General features: G+C 34.7%; 1 protein-coding gene, 1 non-coding gene and 2 pseudogenes across 2 annotated transcripts; 2 read left to right on the forward strand and 2 right to left on the reverse strand.

Moving 5' to 3' along the window:
* The first annotated feature begins 2,737 nt into the window (after window positions 1-2,737).
* LOC139884142 (small nucleolar RNA snoR137) lies at window positions 2,738-2,893 on the forward strand. The gene has a single exon (XR_011771885.1). It is a non-coding gene; the product is annotated as a small nucleolar RNA snoR137 (small nucleolar RNA).
* Window positions 2,894-9,475: 6,582 nt separating this feature from the next.
* On the forward strand, window positions 9,476-10,936 carry LOC139884135 (glycosyl hydrolase 5 family protein-like; annotated as a pseudogene).
* Window positions 10,937-11,299: 363 nt separating this feature from the next.
* On the reverse strand, window positions 11,300-15,990 carry LOC139884136 (glycosyl hydrolase 5 family protein-like). The gene is made up of 4 exons (XM_071868208.1): window positions 15,959-15,990; window positions 12,792-13,125; window positions 11,902-12,670; window positions 11,300-11,814 (listed from the first exon to the last, which is right to left on the reverse strand). The coding sequence occupies exons 2-4, from the start codon at window positions 13,122-13,124 to the stop codon at window positions 11,300-11,302; spliced, it is 1,617 nt and encodes a 538-aa protein (XP_071724309.1). The 5' UTR covers window position 13,125; window positions 15,959-15,990.
* Window positions 15,991-18,947: 2,957 nt separating this feature from the next.
* Window positions 18,948-22,590, reverse strand: LOC139884137 (probable disease resistance protein At4g27220; annotated as a pseudogene).
* Between the last annotated feature and the right edge of the window lie 2,405 nt (window positions 22,591-24,995).

Raw genomic sequence — 24,995 nt, forward strand, 5'->3', positions numbered from 1 at the left:
AATCGTCATCTATCAGGACACGGCACATGTGGTTGTTGGCAATTATCATGGATATGACCAAATGATCGGTATAGGGGTATTGGATCCAAGCTAGGTCTTCTTCGGAGAAACTAATGACCAAATCTCCCATCTTCGGAGTCATGCGCGCTGGTGGGCCTCTTGCCTAGCCTTCTTTCTGGCATTTCTGCTCATGGTTACCTCCTCTCCGCCGAAAATCATGTGCATCACACCTCCACCTACCGATATTGGAGGAGCCGGGTTGGATTTTTATCACACCTTTCAACCTTCTTAACATCATTGTGGTAGTCTCCCCGACGTTGTCCGCCCTGATTTTTACGATCGGCATTCCTGCCTTTGTCATTGGCTTTCTTGACATAGTTGTTTACCTTTCCTCTCTAGATGAGATGTTCATTTCATCTTTCAGCTGTTTGCAGTCTTCGGAAATGTGACTGTAATCTTTGTGGAAATCACAGTACTGGTCATTGTTCTTTTAGTTTGCATCCGATTCGGCGTGAAGGTTCATGGCCGCGTCAAAAGTCATCACATGAGCCGTAGGGTCTCCTTCCCCATCGAATTTCTTAAAATTTGACATTTGCCATTTTTCTAAAGGTGGATCGTCCATTATCCTCTGCACGAAAGGAGAAGGAGCAGTGACATAGTTGGGCACGGTTCTAGCTGCGAGCACATAACCAGCAGGTTGTGGAGCTTGGACAACATTCTACACCGGTGCTTGTGGCATGGCCGGATTATAGGCGTGCTGGAATGGTAGCTGATCCACCTGGTTCTGCGGATAACACGCCTGTGCAGCTTGGTTTTGTATAGCTGGATTACGTGCAGCGTCAGGCATGGCCACATTAACTAGGGCCGGCAGTGGCATTTCGCCTCTCCGAGCCTAGAGTTGGCGCTGCACTTTTGTTTCAATCATCCGACTGACGGTGTCTATATTACGGGAGTAGCCAGCGGAGAGATACGGCTGGCTTTGCTTCCTTTTATCGATGTGTCGATCCTCTCTCAAGAGGTGTGGTGAACGGCTCTCGGCCTCACCGACCGATAAGTCTCCGTAGTTACGAGGATCATTAAGAATGCTACTCTGGCGCTGTCGGCACCTGGCTCTCAATCTCTCCCTCAGGTCTTAGACACAACGCTCTCGGCCGTGTGCGTCATGATTCAAAGGCAGTTGCTTCCCTTTTCCCAATGCTCTGTGAGCGAGTCACGTAAATCGATCACATGGCGTACTCGAAAATGGTCGTTTTGGTTTGTCATCATATCGCGGAGTTCTACTTCCGGTTGGTGAGAACGGTTTCGATGAGAGGGGACGCCATTAAGAATGACACGATCGACCGGAGAGCGGTTTTCGTTTCGCTCTGCAGGCACAAGCGGTGGAGGAGCCGAGGGGCCATTATTTACAGTTACGTGTACATTTCCTGAAGAGTAGCTAGATGACTGATTCAACTCCTGATCTGAAATTTCATGTTGAGGGTTGGATGTTGGCTCAGTACTAACTCCCTCAAGGGAGAAAGGCTGGTCTTGAAGAACGACCATATCGGTGCGCCAAATTCCTCTTCGACGGCGACCATCTCCTGTGAGAACTTGTTCTTGTTCGGGATTGGCTTCATTGCCGGTTCGGGCAGCAGCTGATCTGGTACGCATGCTGACAAAGCTGTAGTTACGGGTTTCCAAAAAGACAACTGTAACTTTTGAATCTAGGAACTTGATGAAGACTATATGTAGAAAAATGAAACTTTTTACGAACTCCCCATGGTCGACGCCAATGTTTAGTCACGATGCGAAACGAGATAATAGTGGAGAGCGCGCACCTTCTTCTGATTAGTCTTGAGGTAGTTTGAATGACTTAGAACATAATAGAGATAGAAGAATATTTGAGCGTCTACGGCCTGAAATTGGCCTGTAAGGCTCACCACGACGCCGAAGGCCTTGTGGAGTTTCTGAAGTCTAGAGAGGAAATTGCCGTTCTTCTAGAAAGAGAAATTTGCCCTAATATAATGAACACTTGCTTACTATTACATTTATGATGGATCTTATATTGAAGAGTTTACTCAGATGTACAATACTATGAAAACGACCTATATAGAGTGAGACCATTGACTCTTTGCTTTGGGCGCTCATGGCTTCTTGAAGAGGACAAGGTCGATCTCCTAATTTTATAAACTTTGTTTTAATATATTTAAATTAATTAAATGGCTGGTTGATATATCTCTAGTTCATATATTGGGCTTATTAGTTGTGGAATTGAGCCATAATACAACAAACAAAGCCGTTCGTATAAATTCCCAAAATTTTTCCAGCCCAAACAGTTTAGAAAAGCCCATTTGAAATTATTAATCATTATATAATGATATCATCACTTCATTTCTGAAACTCGCCTCTCTTTCTCTAAATCTCTATTTAGGGTTTTCTCAATTCCCCATTGTTCGCTGGCGTCGCGCTTAAAGTTTCAATCTTTCGAATGAATTGAATCTTTTTTGTGTTGTTTTGTTTTGTGAATTACAAGTTGCTTTCGATAGGCGTTACGTTCTTCGATATGGATTTTAATTTTCCAGAAGGACGTGTCAACGGAAGCATATATCAAACTCAACCTTTTCATTTGTTTTATTTTTCACAACAGGCTACGTAAATTTACGATGTAGTCTGTTTCTGATTAATGGGTTGTGATATTTTTTATTATTATTTTTTAAAAATTCTTAATAATCGAATTGAATGCGAATGTTTGTTGGTTGTTGCTTCTTTTGGTGAACTCTCTTGTTTCTTTTATAGGGGATGTTCAAGTTTCCGAAGCATAGATGGAAAATCATTTCATTGTATTTGCCAGTATTAAACAGCCCTTTGCACTATTTCTCAATTGCTCTGGTGCTACCTGTCTCCTGGTATATTTTTTAATCTATATTTATTATAATTTCGATACTCACTTGCAAATCAAACTGTCAAGTACTATACGACTGTTGTTATTAAATTAAAGAACACCTATGGTAGAAAGTTTAATCGGAAACCAAAACCATATGGACCCAGGATCCTTTAGCTAGATTTGTAATAATAAATCTGAGCGTAGATGACCATAAAAATAAATAAATAAATTATAGATGCTGAATTATTGTGGCGATAATGCTAGATGAACTTCTTCATTGAGCTGCTGCATTCCTGAATCGGATTACAATGAACATAGTTAGAACATCAGGTTAAAAATGTAGATTTGGCGAATGTAGATGCACTTTTGTGGGTGAGAATACAAGAATACTTCACTTGATGTTTTCCAAAGCAGAAACTTTTTTTTTGGGAGAATAAGCTAGAAATTTTGTATCCCAGGAATCGGAAGTTTAATTTTTTTTTGGCAAAAATAACCCTTTGATCTCTGTTTCGGACGTTTAAATATAAAATTCATTTTTTGTCTCAACATTTATGTTTTTTTAAATTTTCGGTCCTTCCATCTTAATAGACTTTAATTTTGATTGAATTGACGTTTACAGCCAATTAAAATGTGACATGTGTCAATTATTTGTTAAAATAATCCACTTAAATTTTCTTTTCCTGGTTTAAGAGTGTTCAGAACCAAACCATTAAAAATCAAACCGAACAGAAAATAATATATAAATATTAAAAAAACAACTTATTAATAATTAAACAAACAAAATATAAAAAATTAAAAGCTAATTGAACACATCGTCTAATGCCGTACAGGAGCTAATTGAACATAGAATCACTACACACATGACACATCATGTAAACTAACAAATCAAATGAACAAAGTTAAATCCTGGAAAAGCAAAGTTATAAGTAATTAAAATCGAATCCAGATGATAAGAAATCAAAAATCTGGAACCAAATCGAAAACCAAAAAAATCAAGGCGAAAGATCTAGTCTTTAAGGTTGTATTGCCCAGATCTGAAGTCTGCAAACTGCAAGCAAACAACAAAGATCCGATCGAACAAAAACACCACCTTCTGCGAGTAAATTATAAATGTGTATTCCCTCACTTAAACAGGAACATTTTAATGGATTTTTATGTTTTGATAGACATTTTTACATGTCTCGAAAATTTCATTACCGGGACCATTAACCTAATGACCACCTAATTACACTACACTCAAACCGTGATCTTCATTCACGGGACAAGAAAAAAACTCGTACCGTGAACGGCGTTTACGGGACGAGCAAAAAAACTCATACCGTGGGACGAGGAAAACAAAACTCATACCGTGAACTCCATTCACGGGACGAGCAAAACATCATTCATACTGTGAACTCCATTCACGGGACGAGCAAAATATCATTGTCTCGACAAATTAATCCCCTTTTTTGCATTCACGGGACGAGGAGACGAAAAAAAAATTTGAAACCCGTTCACGGGTTGAGAATAAAATGTCGGTAAAAAGTCTGTCTCCCACTCGCAACACTCAACCATTATATAGCCATTATAACTGTCTAATTTTTCAAAATCGTCTAATTAAACTGTCAAAAATTCAATCTTACCGAAATTGCTCGAAATTCATATATGTTGTAGACGAGACCACGAGGATCTCGAAATCGGTCAGAACACGTTGAATGCCGGCCGAAAAGTGACCGAGTTCATCACTGGGTTATATTGAGTTGTGACCGATTTCATTCGAAACGAATGATTCTTTGTCGAGTTCTTAGTCCATTAGCATCCCTGATCGACGGCGAGTCGATCCAGTGCAACTTCACGGCCTAACTCGACCATCGGAAAATTAAAAGGTAAAAATCCGAAGCCTTCCTATAATCATTTCAATTCGTTTTCAACGTAGAATTACATATTATAACCCATAGAATAACATACTATAAAGAATTAGGCTAATTCGTCGTTTTAAGAAATTTTGACCGAAACTTTGAATCGAAAATTAACGAAACGAGAACGAGTTAGAGAAATTAAATGATAGCATTGTGATTGTGATGATGAGACGAGTCTATTGGTACCGAGATTACGGCCGGAATCGCCGGAACCAAGTCGGAGCAGAGAGAGTTACGGGGAGAGAGAAAGTCTCACCAGAGAAGAAGAAGAAAAGAAAAAGAAATTTTTTTAATAATTTAAAGATATTAAATTACTATATTGTCCTCGGCTATTTAAAATATTTATGAAATTACCAAACTGATATTTTAAGTCAGACAGAAAGTCCAAGGGCATACTTGTCTTTTCAATAGCCAAACCTAATTGAATGCCTGTTATGCCCTTTATACTTTAAAGTATTCACAATAAAACAAACGCGTCAGATTTTAAGTTAAAGGTTGCTATGATCTTTTCAACCCGAACCTAATCAGAGAACTAATTACGTATTTTAAAATCTTTCGAACATAAAAAAATCATTTTTTACTCAATCCGAACCTATGAAATTTTTACCATAGATTAATATTAATATTCTGACCTGATTATGTAAAATTTTATAATTTGGAAATCAAGATTAAAAAATCTTAATTTTGGTCTATTTAAAATTTATTTTGAGGAAGAAAATCAGTTTAGAAAATTATGAAAAAATTATAGTATATTATTTAAATTATTAGGAATATTGTGTAAATTTCCTAAATATTTTTAAGGTATAAAAGTATTTAATTCGAGGAAATTTTATTTTATATAATTAAAGAGATGTTTTAAAAGTAATTTAGAGTTATTCCGACGAATGTGACATGTACGGTTTGATTCGTAGTAATTAGTAATACGAGGTTTCGATTCGTTTTATTGGGTTCTAGTTTTGATTTGGTTTTTCGATATTTTAAACGACTGATATATTTTTTTTTAAAATAATCATCCCGTGGATAGCAATCCCGGGATGAAGTTTAATGAATTTTTTTTTTTAAATAACTCATCCAATCCCAGGATGAAGTTTAATTAATTTTTTTTAAAAAAAAAAAACTCATCCCCATTTTTTTTTTTATAAAACTTATCCATGAACGACAATCCCAAAATGATGTTTAATTATTTTTACTTTTTTTTTAAAAAAACTCATTTCGTGGATGGCAATCTTGAGATGATGTTTAATTATTTTTTTTTAAAAAAAAACTCATCCTAAGTTAATTATGATTAAAATCAAGATTAGTCGTCTCGGAAATTTCGTTTCAGGGGAGTGTTTTTCATGTTCCCCGTAGCGTTTCTATACACAAAAGTGACGTGCCCCACCTTCTGCCACCGGCAAACTAAACTCCGACGAGGTCCGATCTAACAGAACGCAAATCCAGTGTAACGTCCGATCTAACAGTAGTTGCCATGTACTATTTCACAATTCCTTGTTGAATTTGCCTTGTCGTCGTTTTTTTTTTAAATCATCACACTCCCAATCTCATCTCCCTCACTCTTTCCAAACCCATTTCTCAAAATTTTCGATTTTTTCCAAAATTTTCGACCAATTCTCGTGGGTGTACAGAGTTCGTCTCTGTTGCATTCTGCTCTCCTTGATTTCATCTGCCCAATCGGGAATCGCGCGTAGCAGAGAGATTAAAGGAGATTTCTTTTTCGAGCCCTGTTCTGGGGATATCGATGAGTAAGTTTTTAACACGAAAATTTTGGGTTTGATGGGGTTCTTGGAGGGAAGAGGAAGAAGCAGGGTTTTGGATGGGGGTGAATTGAGGAAGGTATTGGGGGTAAAATTGGAAGATAGGTTGAGTTTTGATGAAGAAGCCATTGTTGGAGGTTTGAGTTGTAGTCTGTGTTTCAGATATTTTGAAGGAGATGGGCAAACGAGAAGGAAGTAGGTGGGGGGAGGACATGCTAATTCTTTTAATATTTATATATTATTTTCGGTTCGGTTCGGTTCGATTTTTAATCGGTTTGGTTTTGAACACCTTTAAAGCAATATTATGTTAAGGATATCTTAAATTAAGATAAGAAAATTTAGTTGGATTCTTTTAACACGTAATTGATACGTGTCACGTTTTGATTCGCTGTAAATGTCAATTCAGCCAAAATTAACATTCGTAAAGATGGAGGACCAAAGAATTTAAAAAAACATAAACATTAAGATCAAATAATAAACTTTATGTTTGAAGAGACGAAACAGTTCAGAACATCGGAAACAATGACTAAACGGTTACTTTTGCCCGTTTCTTGATCACTCAATTTCACATCTGAAATAATGTCTACAAAGTACCCATAGGCTAAGGCAATTGAGTGATTGACTATACTTGACTCATTTTAACTTCCAGACAGGGTTTTATTTTATATGGTTGTCTTGCATAAAGTTTGCTTGTGAATCAAGAATTCTGTGTGGTAGGAAATGGAGCAATTATACTCTCAAATTTATATGATGATAGAGTTTGTCGTGAGTGTACTGTTGAGAGTGTAGGCCAATGTCTGAGTTAATGTTTTTTTTTTTTTTGATGCAATGTATTAAGACAAAGGCTAAGCTTTATTAAGGCCATAGCTTTTCTCAATGAAATGGCAGTCGAGTAACATGTGTTTAATCTAGGCAAAATAGTATGAGAATTAAATATTCCTTTTTATGTTAGAGCCAACAAACAACAGACCCACATATTTTCAGAATCAGGTAATAGGTGAGTATCAGTTTTGTAAAAGCTAGTACACTACTGTCTTTCTCAAGATTGATGTGCATTTAAAATTATCACGAGCCATTTTATACAATTTTCAAGATTATTTTTCGAATGATTTGAGGTTGGAACAGTAATGCCACTCACATTTTAATTTCCTTTCCTTGATTTTGGTCTGGCTATTTGGCAGCTCCGGTTTCCTTCAAGTGTCGTGTACCATGTCAATATTGAAGCATGAGATATTGAATTGCATGGATGTTCCCTGTACTGTAAGGTTATTTTCCTCAACGGGCTGGCGGATGGAGATGTGGCAGTGTAATGCCTATATTTGAGGGAAGATTTCCTACGATTTTTGTTCCCTCCAACTTCAAAAGTGTGGATAAGATCGAGTGAGAGTCAAGATTGAGTGGTGGACGATAGACAAACCAAAGAAAGTGAGATTTTATGATTACCAACGCTACTAGCTAGGGCTGACACCGGCTAGATTGTTGTGTCCAATAGAAATTATAGAAAGAAAAGGAGTCAGCTTATTAATTTAACTTTAATTTAGAGGTTCGTTATACAGTTGGTAAAAATTCGAATTTCGAGTAAAGAATAGTGCCGAATCATTGTGCCTTGTGGCGATTATACAAGATGAACTTCTCCAGTGAGCTGCTGCATTCAGCAGTAACAATCCTTTCCAGCCAACAATGCCGTGACAAGACTGTAGGAAAGATAATAGTCACGTTAGCTAGCCGATGAATTTTTGGTCATAATACAAGTACGTGGGCCAAGTGAATCTGACACAGTTAAAATCCATGGAGACAAAATCTTCTTCGAGATTGTTTCTAGAGGTAGGTAGCTTGTATAGGGTCCCTCAGCCGTCAATTCATCGGCTGAAAATGTACATGTTCCCCAACTCACGCAGGCCAGCTTTGCTCTATGTCCGGTTTCATCAAGGATCCACCTCGATTTTGTGTAGAGAAGTAGAGGCAGAGGCATTCTAGGAATTGCATTTGCAAACAAAAAACAGAGTACACTAGGGTTATTTCTTGAAATAATCCTTCTTTTTTTTCCTTCGAAGATTTTTCTCTTGATGTAGTAAGTATTTTAGGTATAAATAGCATTTTCTTTGTTTTGTCTAGTAATCTTTGCAGTAATTTTCTTTTACTTTCCTATGAAACACAGCAGAAAATGTGAAATGAAAATTATTTGGTCTTATTTGGACTTTGTCAGAGGGATTTGGTTGTGGTTATGTTTAAGTTCTTGTAGTTTGGTTGGTTGGTTGAACATTTTCTGTTTTTGAAAAAAGGAAAGATTTTTACCATTAACCCTCATTTTATAGCTTGAACTCTCAAGCCAAAGTAAAAAACTTAATCAAAAACCAAAACTTTTTATGACATTTGTGAACTATATATGTTCACCTAATTGCTCAGAATTTCCATGGGTTAAGAATATTTTAGGGCTTTTTCACTTAAGACCAGATCAAGGTTAGGTTAGTTTGAAACAAAATACTTGAAAATATGATTTGATAAAATCATTGAAGTTTGTCAAATTATGCTTGTTGTGTTTGAAATGCCAATTTGTTTGCTTTATAAGGTCTATCTATGAAGAGAGAAATTGCATTTGCTCGTGATACATAAACCTATCTTTAATCTATTCACCACCAGCTGTACACTATCATACATTTATAAGTCTTGACAAGCTAGCTCAAAACGAAAGATTACTATTTTTGTTCGTCGAGACTTCAAAATAGGATACCCAGAGTTTTGTATTAAAAAGGTATGTTGTTACAATGTCATTTTGTTTAATTGTAATTTTCTGAAACCATACATGGAAACTTTCCCCCCATGGAAATATTAAAATAGGCGCCAACATTTCTGCTTCTGTTTTCATGGCCGTAGGAATCATTTTTAAATGGAGTATAACAGAGAGATTTTTGGTCTGCTCATTGGCAGAACTCATGAAAAAAACTTTTAATAAGAAAAGAATGGCAAGTTTCAACTTCATATCTTGCTTCACTCTGTTAACACTCTTTCCTATTCTGATATCCTACGTCGTGCCTGAAACGGAGGCATTGCCATTATTCGCAAGTTCACGATGGCTCGTAGATGAAAAAGGACACAGAGTTAAGCTTGCCGGCGTGAATTGGGCAGCACATCTTGACACAATGGTGGCTGAAGGGCTAGATAAGCTGCCAATGGATGACATCTCAAAGAAGATTGTGTCAATGGGATTTAACTATGTGAGACTCACTTGGCCAACTTATATGATGACCAATGATTCTTTTTCTAACATGACAGTTAGACAATCGTTTCTACGATTTGGCGACAAATTGAAAAAATCCATTGATAAAATTGAAGCTCTTAATCCTTCTGTTATTGATCTTCCTCTCATTGAAGCATTTAAGGTAACCAAATTTCTTCAGAGTTAGGAATTCTATACGCATGGGACTAATTTATTGTTATTAATATATATTTTTCAGGCAGTCTTGGCGAATCTCAAAGAAAACAATTTGATGGTTGTACTAGATAACCATATTACAGTTCCTGGTTGGTGTTGCAGCAATAATGATGGCAATGGTTTCTTTGGAGATAAATTTTTCGACCCAGATCTTGGGTTCAAGGCCATTCTAAGATGGCAACATTGTCGAGAACTTTCTCTAATGTTGTTGGCATTAGCTTAAGGAATGAACTCAGAGGCAGTGGACAAAACCCTGCAGTTTGGTTCAAGTACATCATCATATCAATTCTTATACAATTAATGTCTCTTACAAATAAATAATCTTTTCGGCATAATTTTTAACAGGGAAATGCAACGTGGCGCCGAAGCAGTTCATGAAGCCAACAAAAATCTACTAGTTATCTTATCAGGGTTCAACTTTGATACATCCTTTACTTTCCTCAATCAAGGATCACTGAACCTCTCGTTTACCGGAAAATTAGTGTTTGAGGCTCATCGTTATGCATTTACAAATAGTAACGATTGGAACAATATGGATACTAATCAAGCCTGCGCGAAAATGAAAAACGATATGAAAAAGGATTCCTTGTTTTTATTAGACAGAGGATTCCCAGTCATTGTTAGTGAGTTTGGAGGAGACCAAAGAGGAACCACTGTGAATGACGAAAAATTCGTCACCTGCTTCGCAAGCTTGTTAAAGGAGCTTGATTTGGATTGGTGCCTGTGGGTTCTAATTGGAAGCTATTATGTCAGGGAAGGCCAAGTTAATATGGAAGAGTTTTATGGAATGTTGACTTTTGATTGGACTAACATCAGAAACACGACCAATTTGAAAAGACTTCAAGCAATTCAACCCCCATTTAGAGGTAAAGTCTGATTTAGTCACGAGATTATGATTAGGATTTAGTAATGTGTTACCGTTAATCATTGAATGCTGGTGTTGTAAATTTCAGGTCCTGGCCTCTCAAACAAAACTACAATGCTTTAAACTTGTAGACAGAGGTCTTCAAACTGAATTCCTAGGCCCTCAAAGTCATTCTGGTATATAATGGATGATAACCATGTTGAGTATATGTATTAATTTTTAAAATAAATGTTATTCAATTCAATGCTTAGCCCTTACATTTCTATGCTTTGAGTAAATATAAATGGAGAATATATGCTATGGAAAATACAATTTAAATCACCACCCAATTTATTTGCAGTCAAGTTTACTCCATGCCAAAGTGGAAGGAGATGATAATAATCATGTAGTATAGGTATTCTCTATTGATCAATACTAACTTGAATTCCTAAATAGAAGGAATCTATCAATCAGAGATGATCTATGGCTGGTTAGAAATTTTTCTAATTACATTGCTGCGAAAGCGCTCGGTAAGAATTCCTTTCCGGGCAAATTTGAGATCAAATTTAGCCAGGATTTGGTGGTAGTAGTAGTAGTAGATGTAAATCTTGTGCTATCAACAAGTTTGAACCACTGGCTTGCAGGGTCACAGCTATTATCTCTATTCAAGCATTTACAAGTTCTTGTAATAATATTGTTGTCCGAGTCTACATCCAAGCAAACAGTTTTGCCATTACTGGTCCTGGAAGACAGATGCATCTTTGAATCCGAGATAAGCTCCCATTTCGATTTGGAGTCGGAGCAAAATAAACTCAATTTTCCAGGCTTCCCCTCTTCATCTGCTTGTATGCAGAGATATCCTCCTTTTACCAATATGTTCTTCTGGGATGTGTAGCTCCAAGCTTCAGATTCACTACAAGAACCTAACTTTAAAGGTCCGAACATCGATTTTCTCACTACACAAAGTCCGCTCGATGGATGGAATATCACTTTATATGTATCAGCATCAGAAAGACCGGGACCTGCAAAACTTACCGAGGTGAGATATTAACACGTGAAATATCGCATTATAGCGTGTTTCGAAAAAAACGTTAAAACCGAGCTTCTACCTCGATAAGGAGACTGAATGGAAGATATTTTCTGCAGGAAGCTTGAATTTCTAATGCCACACCAGTTCCAATCTAGCGTGCCATAGTACTCGTTTAGGCCGACGACACCTTCTCTCAAGTAATAACTCCCTTGTAGAGTCCATAATGCCCAATCTAAATCATGTTCTGCTGCAAATCCTAGGAAGCAACTCAAATACCTATTGTCATTCTCATTCGTGCCTCTTTGATCCACTCCAAACTCGCTGATAAACAATGGATACCCTTGACTTTGTAAGAACCCTGACATTGTCATTATGTTATTCACTACTCTACCACAAACCTGATCAGGGTTGCCAGATATCCAAGCTGAGCCATCCGAAAACGCATACCAATGTACTTCAAATACTAGTTTTCCGGTAAACGTGAGGTTCACCGGATGTTGGTTAAGAAATGATAGGTCTTTATCATAACTCAAACCAGAAAGTATAACTAAAATGTTTGGATTAGAAGAGTGTACAGTTTCTGCTCCTCTTTGCATATACTTGTACCAGTCTTTGACGTTCTGCTTCGGTCCTCTGAGTTCATTCCTCAAACTCATGCCGATCACGTTTGCATTTCCATTGAACATGGTGGCAATCTTAGTGAGGCCGTTGATCCAGACATCAGGATCGAAGTATTTGTCGCCAAAAAATCCATTTCCGTCGAAATTACTGCAACACCAACCTGGTTTTGTCAAGTGGTTGTCAAGTATGACCATCACATTGTTGTCACCAAGACTTTTTACGACTGCCTGAAAATTACAGAAATTTACATAATACAGATATTTTTTACTGTTAGCATAAAAATAAATTTCTTCCAATTTATCCAAACACTATTTTCTATTAAAAAAAAATAATAATTTCTGGGAATACCTGGTAAGCTTTAATTAGGGGAAGATCAAGGATGGAGGGATTGTTGGCCTGAATACCAGCAATGGCTTCAATCAAGCCATGTCCTTGAAATGACTGTCTAACAGTTAGAGAGCTATAAGTGTCATTAGTGACTAAATAGAGTGGCCACGTCAGCCTAACACAATTAAACCCCATAGAGGCAATCTTTTTGGAGATAAGGTCAACTGGTTGTTTGTTTAATCCCTCGGCCACGACTGGCTCGAGGTGACTCACCCAGTTGATGCAAGCCAGCTTTACTCTTTGTCCGTTTTCGTCGACGATCCACCGTGAGCTGGTGGAAAGAGGCAGAGCCATGGCAGGGATGAGCCATAGCAGAGGCAGGATAAAGAAAATGATCCTCCTCATGTTGATTGTTAACAGAGGAATGATGGAAATGACTTATTTATAAGGGAAACTAATCTTGACTTGTTGTTTGATTTTTATCAAGTATATCGGTATTAATGGAGAAGTGTGTCTTAGAGGATAGGTTTTGCAGGAATATGTCGTTGTCTTTGAAAATAAAAAATGATAAGGTCATTATTAGCTTGATAATATTTACAGTAATTAATTGGATTCTTCATTTTATAAATGCAACCACAATTAAAATAAAAATAAAAACTGAAAGTGACTAAAGTAAACTAGTTCTTCAATGAGTTCGTCGTCCCCACCACTGCCGGCCTCATTCGTGAGCTTCGATTTCATGTAGGGTTAGAGATTTGAATAACAAGATCTACTGATCATTAATCAATTTATTACAGCAGGAATTTATCTCGATTCATGCTAGTTTTAATCTCGGAAAGAAAACCCTTTGTTTCCAAGCAAAGTTTCTCCATATAAGAGAGGTCCCAAATTATATGGGGCTTTTTGACTGTTGTGAAAGATTTACTTAAAAATGGGAAATCATGGGATTTGGTCACACGTCAGTGGAATTACGTATAGAAACAGAAATTGGGCACATTTGTTGTATTATTATTGCATCAGGGTCTTATCTTGCCGTTAAGATAATTTGTATGTATTTTTCAACGCGACGCCTACAATTGAAGTCTACAATTTCTACGGTTCGAACTCGATTGTTAAACAAATCCAACCTCAATCGACATGATCTAATCTAACAGCATAAAAACTTGCCTAACTAAAAAAGAAAGAAAAAAGAATGTTCTGATTTGTGTTAGAAAAAACAAATTAAGGAGATGCATGTGTAACGAGACGTTGTTAAATTATATTTTCTATTCTGTATGTGATCATCTGAAACTAATAGAATTGATTTATTTGGGATCATACCAAGTTTCTTAATACAAGTGGGCTCGTCCAACGGACGGAAAATCCGTACCTTTAAAAATTAAATTTAAATATATCATATGAAGAATTATATAATAACTATTTGTATTAAACACTAATAAATATATGTCAAATATTATATTAAAAGAGAATTATTTTAACTTTATATCAGTTATAATTATTTTGATTTTATTTCAAAATCTACAATTCTATTAGAATTAAAGAATTTATTTCATTTTCCAAAATAATAATTGAAAATAATAAACATAGCAAAAAATAAAAATCACATGTCAAGATTTATTTTGATAAAAATTTATAATTGCATCTAATCAATTTAATTATTCTTATTGTTTTAAAAATAAGACATGTCCATTTTAGTTATGAATAGGAAAAAAGAATATAGAGAATTTTTATTAAGAATAATAGTTTGATAAAAAAATTAGAAAAAAATAATATATATTGATTAGAAATATTTTTTTAAAATATTATGTCCATTTTAATTGGAAAAAAAAGATGTGTCCATTTTAATAGAATATGAAAAAAATAATATAATGGATTATAATTAGGAAAAATTGTTTAATAAGAAAATTAGAAAAAAAAAATAGTGTATTATAGTTTTATTAAGAATAATTTTATAAATAATAGATAGGAAAAGAATTCATCTGTCAAATGTAATTCGATAATAAAAAATTATGAGTCGAAATTAATTCGACAATAAAAGATATATATCTATATATACATACATATATATTTATATATGTCCCTTTTAATTACGATGAATGAGAACAGAATTCGTAGAGAATAGGTTTCTAATTAGGAATAAAATTATTATATTAGTAAAAAGTAATTTGTAGAATTTTATTAAGAATCATTATATTTTTTATTCCTAATTAAAAAAAGAAAAAATAATACCACTTATTTAAAATTTTAATTTGATTCCTAATTAAACTCAAAGTAAATATATGTGTCAAATTACTATTCGTTAATAAAACGCCATGTGTCGGATGTTGATTTGAGAATATAATTTGCAATTGAATTTGCAATTAGAACAGATTTAATTAAAAGTCTCGCCATTGTCTATACTAATCAGTGAGTCGTCCGTCGGATGGAAAGTCCGTACCTTTGAAAATTAATAATTTAAATATATCATATAATAATTATATAATAATTATTTATTTTAAAAATTATTAAATATATGTTAAATATTATAATAAAAGAGAATTATTTTAACTTTATATCAATTATAATTATTTTGATTTTATTTCAAAATCTACAATCCTATTAGAATCAAAATTTTATTTTATTTTTCAAAAATAATAAACTTAGCAAAAAATAAAAATTACATATCAAGATTTGATTTGATAATAAAATTTATAATTGCATCTAATCAATTCAATTTTTCCTATTTCTTGAAATATAAGATATACTAATTTTAATTAAGAATAGAAAAAAATATATAGTGGATTTTTATTAGAAATAATAGTTTAATAAAAAATTAGAAAGAAAATAATATATATTATATTTTGATTAGAAATGTTTTTTTTAATAATATGTCCGTTTAAATAGGAAAAAAGAAGATATATCCGTTTTAATTATAAATAGGAAAAAGAATATAATGAATTTTAATTAGGAAAAATTCTTAATTGTTTGAAAAATAAGATATGCCCGTTTTAATTAAGAATAGAAAAAAATATAGTCTAATTTATTAGGAATAATAGCTTAATAAGAAAATTAGAAAAATAATATATATTATAATTTGATTAGGAATATTTTTTTTAATAATATGCCCGTTTGAATAGGAAAAAAGAATGCATGTCCGTTTTAATTAGGAATAGAAAAAAAGAATATAATGAATTTTAATTAGCAAAAATTTTTTAATAAGAAAACTAAAAAATATATAGTATATTATAATTTTATTAGAAATACTTTTTTAAATAATAGATAGGAAATTGATTAGGAATAAAATTATTATGTTAGAAAAAAATAATTGATAGAAATTTTATTAAGAATCATTATATTTTTATTGTGTTTTGATTTCCTAATTAAAATAGAAAAAAAATAATATCATTGACCTAAAATTGTAACTTAAAACCTAATTAAACTCAAATTTTAAAATATATGTGTCAAATTACTATTCATCAATAAATCGCCATGTGTCGAATTTTGATTTGACAATAAAATTTACAATTGAAACAAATTTAAAATTGAAAAAGTCTCGCTATTGTCTATAAGATTTTGACTCCATCCTATAATAAAACGATCCATAATCAAAAGATCGAAAAGATAATTATTTCAATATAATTTCGTTGATTATACAACAATAGAATGTTATTATGGTGGAAAAAAATCGATCACAATAAATACAAAACAAAGCTTCTCCTAATTAAAAAAAACCATCGATCATAATAAAAACAAAACAAAGCTTCTATCTATTAATTAAATAATTAGTAGTTGTATTGATGAGGGAAAAAAAATTCTATCGAAGCTTCTTTTGAAAAAAAACAAAGCTAGCTTAGCAAAAGAAAATCGTACGGGAAACTTTTGTTCTTACGGGTGTGAATTTAGTATGGTGCATATAGCTATATATACTCGTAAAGCAAACATAAAAAGAGAATATGAACCTCATATGATTAAGAATAAGTAATTGGTAGAATTTTATTAGGAATTATTATTTTATTGTGTTTTGATTTCTTAATTAGAATGGGAAAAAAAATATTGACTTAAAATTATAACTTGATTCCTAATTAATTTCAAAAACTTAATTTCTAATTAAAACGTCATGTGTCAGATGTTGATTTGACAATAAAATAAAATTTACAATTAAATTACAATTGAAACAAATTGAACAAATTAAAGGAAAAAAATTCTACTGTATATAAGATAAGATATACCTAACGGAATTCTTTAGAGCTTTACACTCACATTTTATGGCACATTGACACTCAGGAATAGGCTTGAGGTCATCAAATTCATCCCATAGGCTTCTCAGCTTGGTGTAATAGTCCGAAATGTCCATATCTCCTTGTTTCAGTAAGTAGATCTCTTCCTGAATGTCTGAGATTCTGGAAAAATCAATCTTTGAGAATCTTCCTTGCAGGTCTCTCCACATCTCAAATGCTGTATTGAACCTTGAGATGGATGGTTTGATGGATGGTTGGACAGAATTCATGATCCAGCATGAGACAGTGATATTACACCTGTCCCAATCTGTGTAAATTGAGTCTTCTTCTTCTGGTTTCTTGATTTTTCATTCACAAAGTTGAACTTTACCTTGGATCTCAAGGCCATTGTCATGGCTCTTGACCAGGTATGATAGTTGTTGTTGTTTATGAGAGGTGACACTAAGGCTTGTGTTGGATTTTCATTAGGGTGAAGGTAGAAATCAGAAGATGGTGACTGGTTTGAATGCTGGTTAGCAGCAGTGAAGGTTGAAGTGTTTGTGGTTTCTGTTTCCGGCATGATTGTTGGTTTTGAGGATTAGGATTTGGTAGTGAAGTAGAATGTGAGTGAGTTTAAGTTATCTTTGAACAAAAATCTCTCAATTGGTTCTAGATACCATATTGAAATTAGTGATCTTGAGAAGAGAATTTGAGAGATATGATTTTGTTATGTAGTAACTTAACTTAACTTCTTCATTACAAACTATCTCTATTTATACTACTTTTCAAGAGTGTATTATAAGTTAACTATCTTTAATTGTCTAATCTAAACCCATACTTATATAGTTGGGATTATAATGTATCACATGTGAGGATGGCTGTACATATCCTTGAGTAGACATGGAGTTGTTGTAGTGGAGTGTGATGGAAGACATTGGCTTGTAATATAAGCAACTGAATGAATCTGGTGAGAGTGGGCTAGATCAGAACAAACGAAGTGATGGGCCGAGGTAAGGGCGAGGCCTATCTTCACGGCTGAAGCAATACGACAGTGTTTCGTCAAAACGCAGGAATTGCTGTCGTTTGACTTATAACGGACGCAAAAGAGAGTGAAGCGGACGACGTCGTTTTCTTTCTTTCTTCTCCAACGGTCTTCATCTTTCCCAAATTCAAAATGTTCATTATACTTCACAGCCAATCTTCTTCTTCCCTCTTCCTTCTACACCCAAATTTCAACACTTGAATACTTCCTCAAACTGAGAAGCATTCTCAACGGCGAGTTCTTCCAGATTTGGAAGCCCTTGGGAAACAAGGATAAAGAACAGACTTTTTAAACTATCACAACCAATAATGCTAATCCTGTACAACTTGGGAAAATCGATACTTGGAACGGACATTTCCATATCTCTACAACTCCTGATACATCTTCTAGCTCTAGTTCTCTCAACTCCTGGGCTAAAATTTCATCAGAAAATAGGGCAGCTTCTGCTTCAAGGTTTCCAATTCTCAACGCTAGCAAATTCTGTAAGCCTTGCCTCGGAAGAAACCTAACTGTCTTGTTGCGATTGGCCAATATTGCACCAGACTAGAACAAGTAACTGCTAGAAAAGAAAAAAACGATTTAATTCAGTAGTTTGGTTAGTTAATACAAATTGAATGAAATAAAAATTAATTTTGCCACCAAATGCCAAGTCCAAGTAGTTGTCGAGGAAGCTACCTAGCTCAAAAAGTAAATAAGATGAGAAAAGTACCTCTTGGGTAGCTAATAAGTTGGCTTCTAAATCGGCCATAAAAGCATTTGCCATCTTGGGACATCTGTTCATAAATAACTCTTTCAAAGATGGCCAAGCCCAATGATTATTATCATCTTCACAAAAGCCTGTAAAGTTGTTCAAGTTCCAAAGCATGCTTGTTAGCCTTTGCAACTTAGGAAGGACGATGTCGTTTCTGTCCGCGGTGATGGCAATTTCATGACCAAACACTAATCGTAAGACTCGATATCAAGCTTTTGGAGTTGCGGCAGACCTTGAAATGCAGATAATGGGAAGATATATTCTAGTTTATGACAATAACTTATCTGGAAGCCCATTAATTTCGAGAGATAAAAATTTTCCCCATCTTCTTTCTCCATCACAATTATTTGCTTCAATTCATCACAATGAGATATACTTAACCGTTGTAGTTGCACCAAGCTTTGAGCAATCGATGACGAGAAGACTGTCGTTAATTTACTGAATCGATATAATCTGAGATACCCAAGACTTTGAAGACTTACGAACTGAGTTGGACCTCTCCATAAATATCTCAGTTCATGCAAAGACATCAAGTCTAAATGCGCTAAACATGAGGGTAATAATCCGCAATTTTCTTCCACCAAGGCATGAGTCAAATCTAGCACGCATTCCACCTCAAGACAGTTAGAAAGGACTAGAGAAACCAAATCCTTTAAGCCTTCCTGGCCTATGAGCTGGATGAGATTCTCGAAACCACTAGAATTTAACAACTTAAGACGTTGTACCGTAGAAAACAATTCCACGTATGCCTTTAGTATAGTGGCATCCACATCGTTCAAGTCCATGGTTCTCATTATTGTATAATATAAGCCATTATAAACTTCCTGGTGGTTATAGAATACCTTGACTTGTTGGGAAAGATAAAGTCATGTGGAAGATATTGAGAATCAATATGAAGTGATGATGCATTTAAATTGGACAACGAGTTGAGTCCCATAGGCTGGCACTGCTCTCTTCTTCTCCGTTCGTTATTTCCTCCTGCCATCTTAAATTTACTCAGTTAATAGCATGAAATTTTTCTAGATTGGCTAACCGTGTTATCACGTTGCAAGGGATCCTCTCCAACTCGTCGCATTCGTGTACTAACAGAGACCTTAAACTATGCAGCTGCGCAATTTCATTTGGCAGTTCCAGAATATCACAGTCTTGGAGGATAAATTCTCAAGTTTCTCCAGCATTCCAAATGAAGTTACATCCTTCACAGAACAAGAAATCAAATGCAAAGTTACAAGGTTTGTTAAGCACTGAAATGATTTTTCTGAAAAGACTCATCTTCGTAGTCTCAAGACCTTGATTGCTTTCATTTTCTCAAAGAAAGTGTCTGAAATCCATAAATTAGATCCATCCAAGAACAAAATTTCGAGATAAGGAATGCCGAGCGATTAGAAACTTCACATATTTGGCTTGACATGAATGAGATTGCCGTGTACTGTCCAAAACTGTTGTTATGTGGCCAAAGATCCAATCCCGTACCAGTTCTCACCATGAAAAGATTCTTCTCCCCTTGTGATGATGATGCTATCCACAAGGCTACATCACAGACAATGTCATGCATATTCACAAAGCCGTCATACTTTGTGTCCACCAATAAACCAGAATTTTGAAGACCTTCAATTGCAAGCTGCATTTTTCTTCTATCATTTTCTATTGTCTCGCCTTCTTGAAACAACCCTAATCCCCATCCGTAACAAGTCAATTCGTCGACAGAAATTTCGTAATCTTCCGGAAATAAAGAGCACAGTAAAAAACATGTCTTCAGATCCTTGCCTTTAAATGATCATAGCTCAGCTTGAGACATGCATATATTTCTCTGTCCACATCTTCTATATTCACATACCTGACTTTCTTCAACTGTTCAAGTGCTTCTACCCAATCAAGACTTTTGCTTTTCGCCCGGAGAGCCCTTCCCACCGTCACAAGTGCTAAAGGCAAGCCTTGACACTCTCTAGCCACTTCCTTTGCCACAGTGATAAAGGAAGGAGAATTATGCTCATCCAAGTCTGCCTTTTGCTTGTTTTATTCCCAGGCGTCGTCTTCTGCCAAGATGTTTATGTTGCTGAAAACTGATATGGTACTTCACCTGTGGTCACGGTATCTGCTGACACAGGTCTGGAGCAGTTTTCGTTAGTTGGCAATTTTCGTCAAACCTCATTGATTTCATCAGATATGATCCGATCCTCATACCAGTCCGTTTGGGAAACTAGTTATATGATTTAACTTGGCTGATTTGATTCCTATTTGGTTGAAGATTTGATTTGATATGGTGTATTACTTAGTTTCCTTTTCGGAATAGGAAACAAGTTACTAAAAGAGAAGTCAACCATTTGCCAAGTTTAATTGATTCCGTTTTAGTGGGATCTTGTGAAGGTGATTGTCAAGTTAATGCTGAAGATTCTATTCTGTTTTGGTTCGGCCTGAAGACTATTTAAAGAAGACAAAGAGACGAATCAAAGGAGCACTTGAGAAGCACTTTTTCACCTTCTTCATTGTACTTAAACGAGAGCACTTCCAAACTTTGAGAGTTGTTATCACAGTGCATTGTGTTGTAACACTTGTAATCTGAAAGAGGGTTGCAAGAAGTCCTTGCCCGTATTGGTAAGGCACATCGTGTAAGTCCTAGACTGTGAGAGTGTAGGCAGTGGGAGGTAAGAACAAAGAGTACACTTAGTAAAATAGGAAGTAGGTTATATATGAGCGAGTTGTAACCCGAGTACTGTCCTGTTATTACAAAGATAGTGGAATCCTGTTTTACCTCTGGGCTAGGCCCCGCAGATGTAGGGAAACCGAACTGCGTAAACATATCGTGTGTGCCTTTTATTTTCTGCACTATGTTTATATTGCTGTGCTAACAGGCTCCTGTGAGCACACTTGTTGTTTTAACCTGTTATTACAGTCAGTATCACCTTCAGTTTAGTTTCACACTCTCTTGAGAACCCCTTGAAGCGCAAACAGATTGACGACGAGCTGTTAGAAGGATCTTGCAAGATTTCCCATCATTACCGAATGGTATTCCCACGTCCTTCAATTCCAAAGGATTCCAAACGTCGTCTAAGATGATCAGGACATTGTTCATGTTCATGTTGCTCAGTCTTGACCACAACATGCTTGTTCTGCCCTCTTTTGAGTTCTGCTCAAATTTGAACAGCAAAAAGTCTGCGCTTTGATCTTGGATGTCATTGATATTCAAGGATTGTGACACAACAGCAATCACGACCTCATCGAAAAGTTTCAACCCTTTAACTCTACGGCCCAATTCATTCACCAACGTCGTCTTGCCTAGGCCTCCCATACCATGCAACCCAATCATGTTTACATTGTAACTCTTCAGTGCCTCCATAATATGACGGATGGATGTTTCTGTTTCTTTAGAACATATAAAGCCGTCTGACGAAAGTACCCTGGTACTAAGGAGAATAGCAGGGTTGCCCACTTTCATAAAATTTGATTTCTTTTGTTGAAGCTCGATAACACCAGCTTTCTTCTTCACCGCTTTTTTACCCAATTGGTATTGAAAGACACAATTAGTAGCCATCCATTCAAGCAACTGCTCCTTTCTTGCTCTTCTCTTTCCAGATGTTCAACGTCTTTCATCATTGTTTCTGTATCTATCAGCCAATTCCTAACATCCATTTTTATCGCTTCATGGTTAGCAGCTGATCCCCTGATTTCTTCTTGAACTTGTTCCTCTGCCTTTGCTAGATTCTGATTTTCTTTCTTTAGATCTTTGACAATGCCCTTCAAGCAAAACACATAGCGGAATGGGCGTATTGCTGGTTTCACAAAGTATTCTACTATCTTGGCAGCTATAGAGACAAAAATAGGCTCAACCATCTTGTGCTAATCTAAAAGTCAAAATTAATTGTGCAAATATCGATATGGTAAGTATGTGATCATATCAAATACAGTACTAGTATTATTAAATCTTCTCTTTAAGCTTTGGTCGAAAAAAAAAAAAATCTTCTCTTTAAGCTAGTGAAGCAAAACTAAAAGTAGTAGAATAAAAAAACTATGTACCTGAATGAATCAGAACAAATGCCTTATAAGGTAACAATCCTGTTATGCAGAGAAAAGTTGCAGCCAAATAGAGAATGATGAAGACTAGTCTTAATTTTGTGGTTCACAAAAGAGATGATGATAAATTATTAATCGGAAGCCTAAGGTGATTATTTGGTCGGTCAACTTAGGCTTGTAAAGTCAATCATCAACCATCTTGCCATTGGCATAATGAAAATGTATTTAGAAGCCTAATCTAAGGTAGGTAATGAGGAATTCAATTGAGCTTAGTAATAAGAATTCAATTAAGGTAGGTAATGAGACATGCATCCATCATATTATATACACACCAACCAACCAGAACTCTGTATACTACTCCTTCCGTCCTAAATTAGATGCTAATCTTGAAAATTTTACATAAATCAATCAAATATATTTTTTAGTTTATTTTCTAACATAATTATAATTGTGTAGATTAAAAAACTCTCATGGAGATATGTGGGTGAAGATGGTGAAGTTGGTGAGGGAGAGTATTTGAGGGACATGAGGATGAAAATGATGAAGGTAGTGAGGGTATAATGGAAAAACATAATTAATGTTCCTTAAATTTGTCAAAATTTGCATATAATTTAGGACAAAAAATTATGTTTATATTAGCATTTAATTTGAGACAGAGGGAATATGATACTCCATACATTTCAAAATAGTTGATTTTTTGGATTTTAATGGTATGTATAATTAATAGATGTAGTGAGATATTTTTTTAAAACAAAATATTTTTTAAATCATGCATGCATGTTGTTTTGTTCAATTTAAAGAAACTTGAACTTTTTTTTCCTTATAAAAATATTCTTAATGTATTTAATTAATTACACATGTCACTAAAACTCAAAACATCAACTATTTTGAAATGGAGATAGTATATTTAAATAAATTCATCTATCTCTTTACATTAATTATTCCAATTTGTAATTAATAGATAAATTATTCCAATTTGTATTAGGAGTCATTAACAGAAGTGTTCAACTTCTCCTGAAAGAAGTCCTGTACTGGGTTTCAAAACTCGGACTATAAAGTATTTAGTTATAATTTCAAAACTGAAGCAAAATAAAATAGAGAACAATAACCTTATTTTCTTATTTTTAATGAAAATACAATTTTTTGTCAAACAAACAATCATGAGTCTATAAAAGCATTTAGTTATAATTTCAATATATATATATATATATTTCATATTAGTAAAATTGAAAGTAGTTAATTTCATATTTATGAATAATTCAGTTACATTTTGTAATTTTTTTTTGCATAGAAAAACAGTTAGTCATATGAAAAAGTAATAAAAATTAATTTAATACATAATTAAGTTCGTAGTATAAGTGAAAATAAATTAAGTTGATTTAACATAATATGATAATATAAAATAATTAGAAGAAATACTTATTTAAAATCATGAATCTATTAAATTAGTTGAGGATAAACTATATAGAAAAGCTCTTATTTAAAATTTCATGTATTTTCATTGATCGAGAGTGTTATGTACATCAATGAAGAAGATGATAGTGGACTTGGAGATAAAATAAATGACCTCATCCATTGTCACATAGTTGGTATTGGCTGTGATGTATTTTTTGGAGGAAGTAATGTGAAATAATAGATACTTCGACTGAAATAAGGTTAAGCTCATTTTTTCCCACCCGTTCATATCAATTTTCCCCCTAGACACCGAACTCTGTAGATTTAAAAAATACAGGAACTAAACAGATAGTATGCTTAAAGTTTTAGATTCCGTTCAAAATCAAATCGAGTAAGATTTAGGAATGGATCGAATTAGAATTATCTATCGACGTCGAACGCGGTTACTCAAAGAATATGTAAAAATCGTCGCCGTTGACGGATCTTCCCCTCATGACGCGGCACGAAGTATGAACTGCACCCCTAATTCATCAGCGCCATTTTGGATCCGTCGACTTCGCTAGTCGACGACATTTATTTCTCAAATGATGCCGCTCAGTCAAACGCACCGTCGCGCGACGCTCGTCATCTATCAAACAATCCGTGCTTTACCATAACCAGATATCGCATATGCTCTTCGGTTCCAGATCCAAGATTTCTAGAACGAGAAATCGAGCGGAAACATGAGACAGAGGCTGCGGGTTAACTGTTCGTTTGGAAAACGGAGTAGTTTATGCGTTTTCAGACCCAGATCCAAAAAGGGGTGTTAGAAGACATCAAAATAATTTAGG

The sequence above is a fragment of the Rutidosis leptorrhynchoides genome, unplaced genomic scaffold (genome assembly GCF_046630445.1).
Source record: "Rutidosis leptorrhynchoides isolate AG116_Rl617_1_P2 unplaced genomic scaffold, CSIRO_AGI_Rlap_v1 contig509, whole genome shotgun sequence".
NCBI classification, from domain to species: domain Eukaryota; kingdom Viridiplantae; phylum Streptophyta; class Magnoliopsida; order Asterales; family Asteraceae; genus Rutidosis; species Rutidosis leptorrhynchoides.

Excerpts from the sequence above, each read along its gene's own strand:
- LOC139884136 (XM_071868208.1), bottom strand. The coding sequence starts at position 13,124 with ATGGCTCTGCCTCTTTCCACCAGCTCACGGTGGATCGTCGACGAAAAC. Across the intron at positions 12,671-12,791 it reads CCCTAATTAAAGCTTACCAG|GCAGTCGTAAAAAGTCTTGG; the intron begins GTATTCCCAGAA and ends TGTAATTTTCAG. Across the intron at positions 11,815-11,901 it reads CATTCAGTCTCCTTATCGAG|GTCCCGGTCTTTCTGATGCT; the intron begins GTAGAAGCTCGG and ends TAAGTTTTGCAG.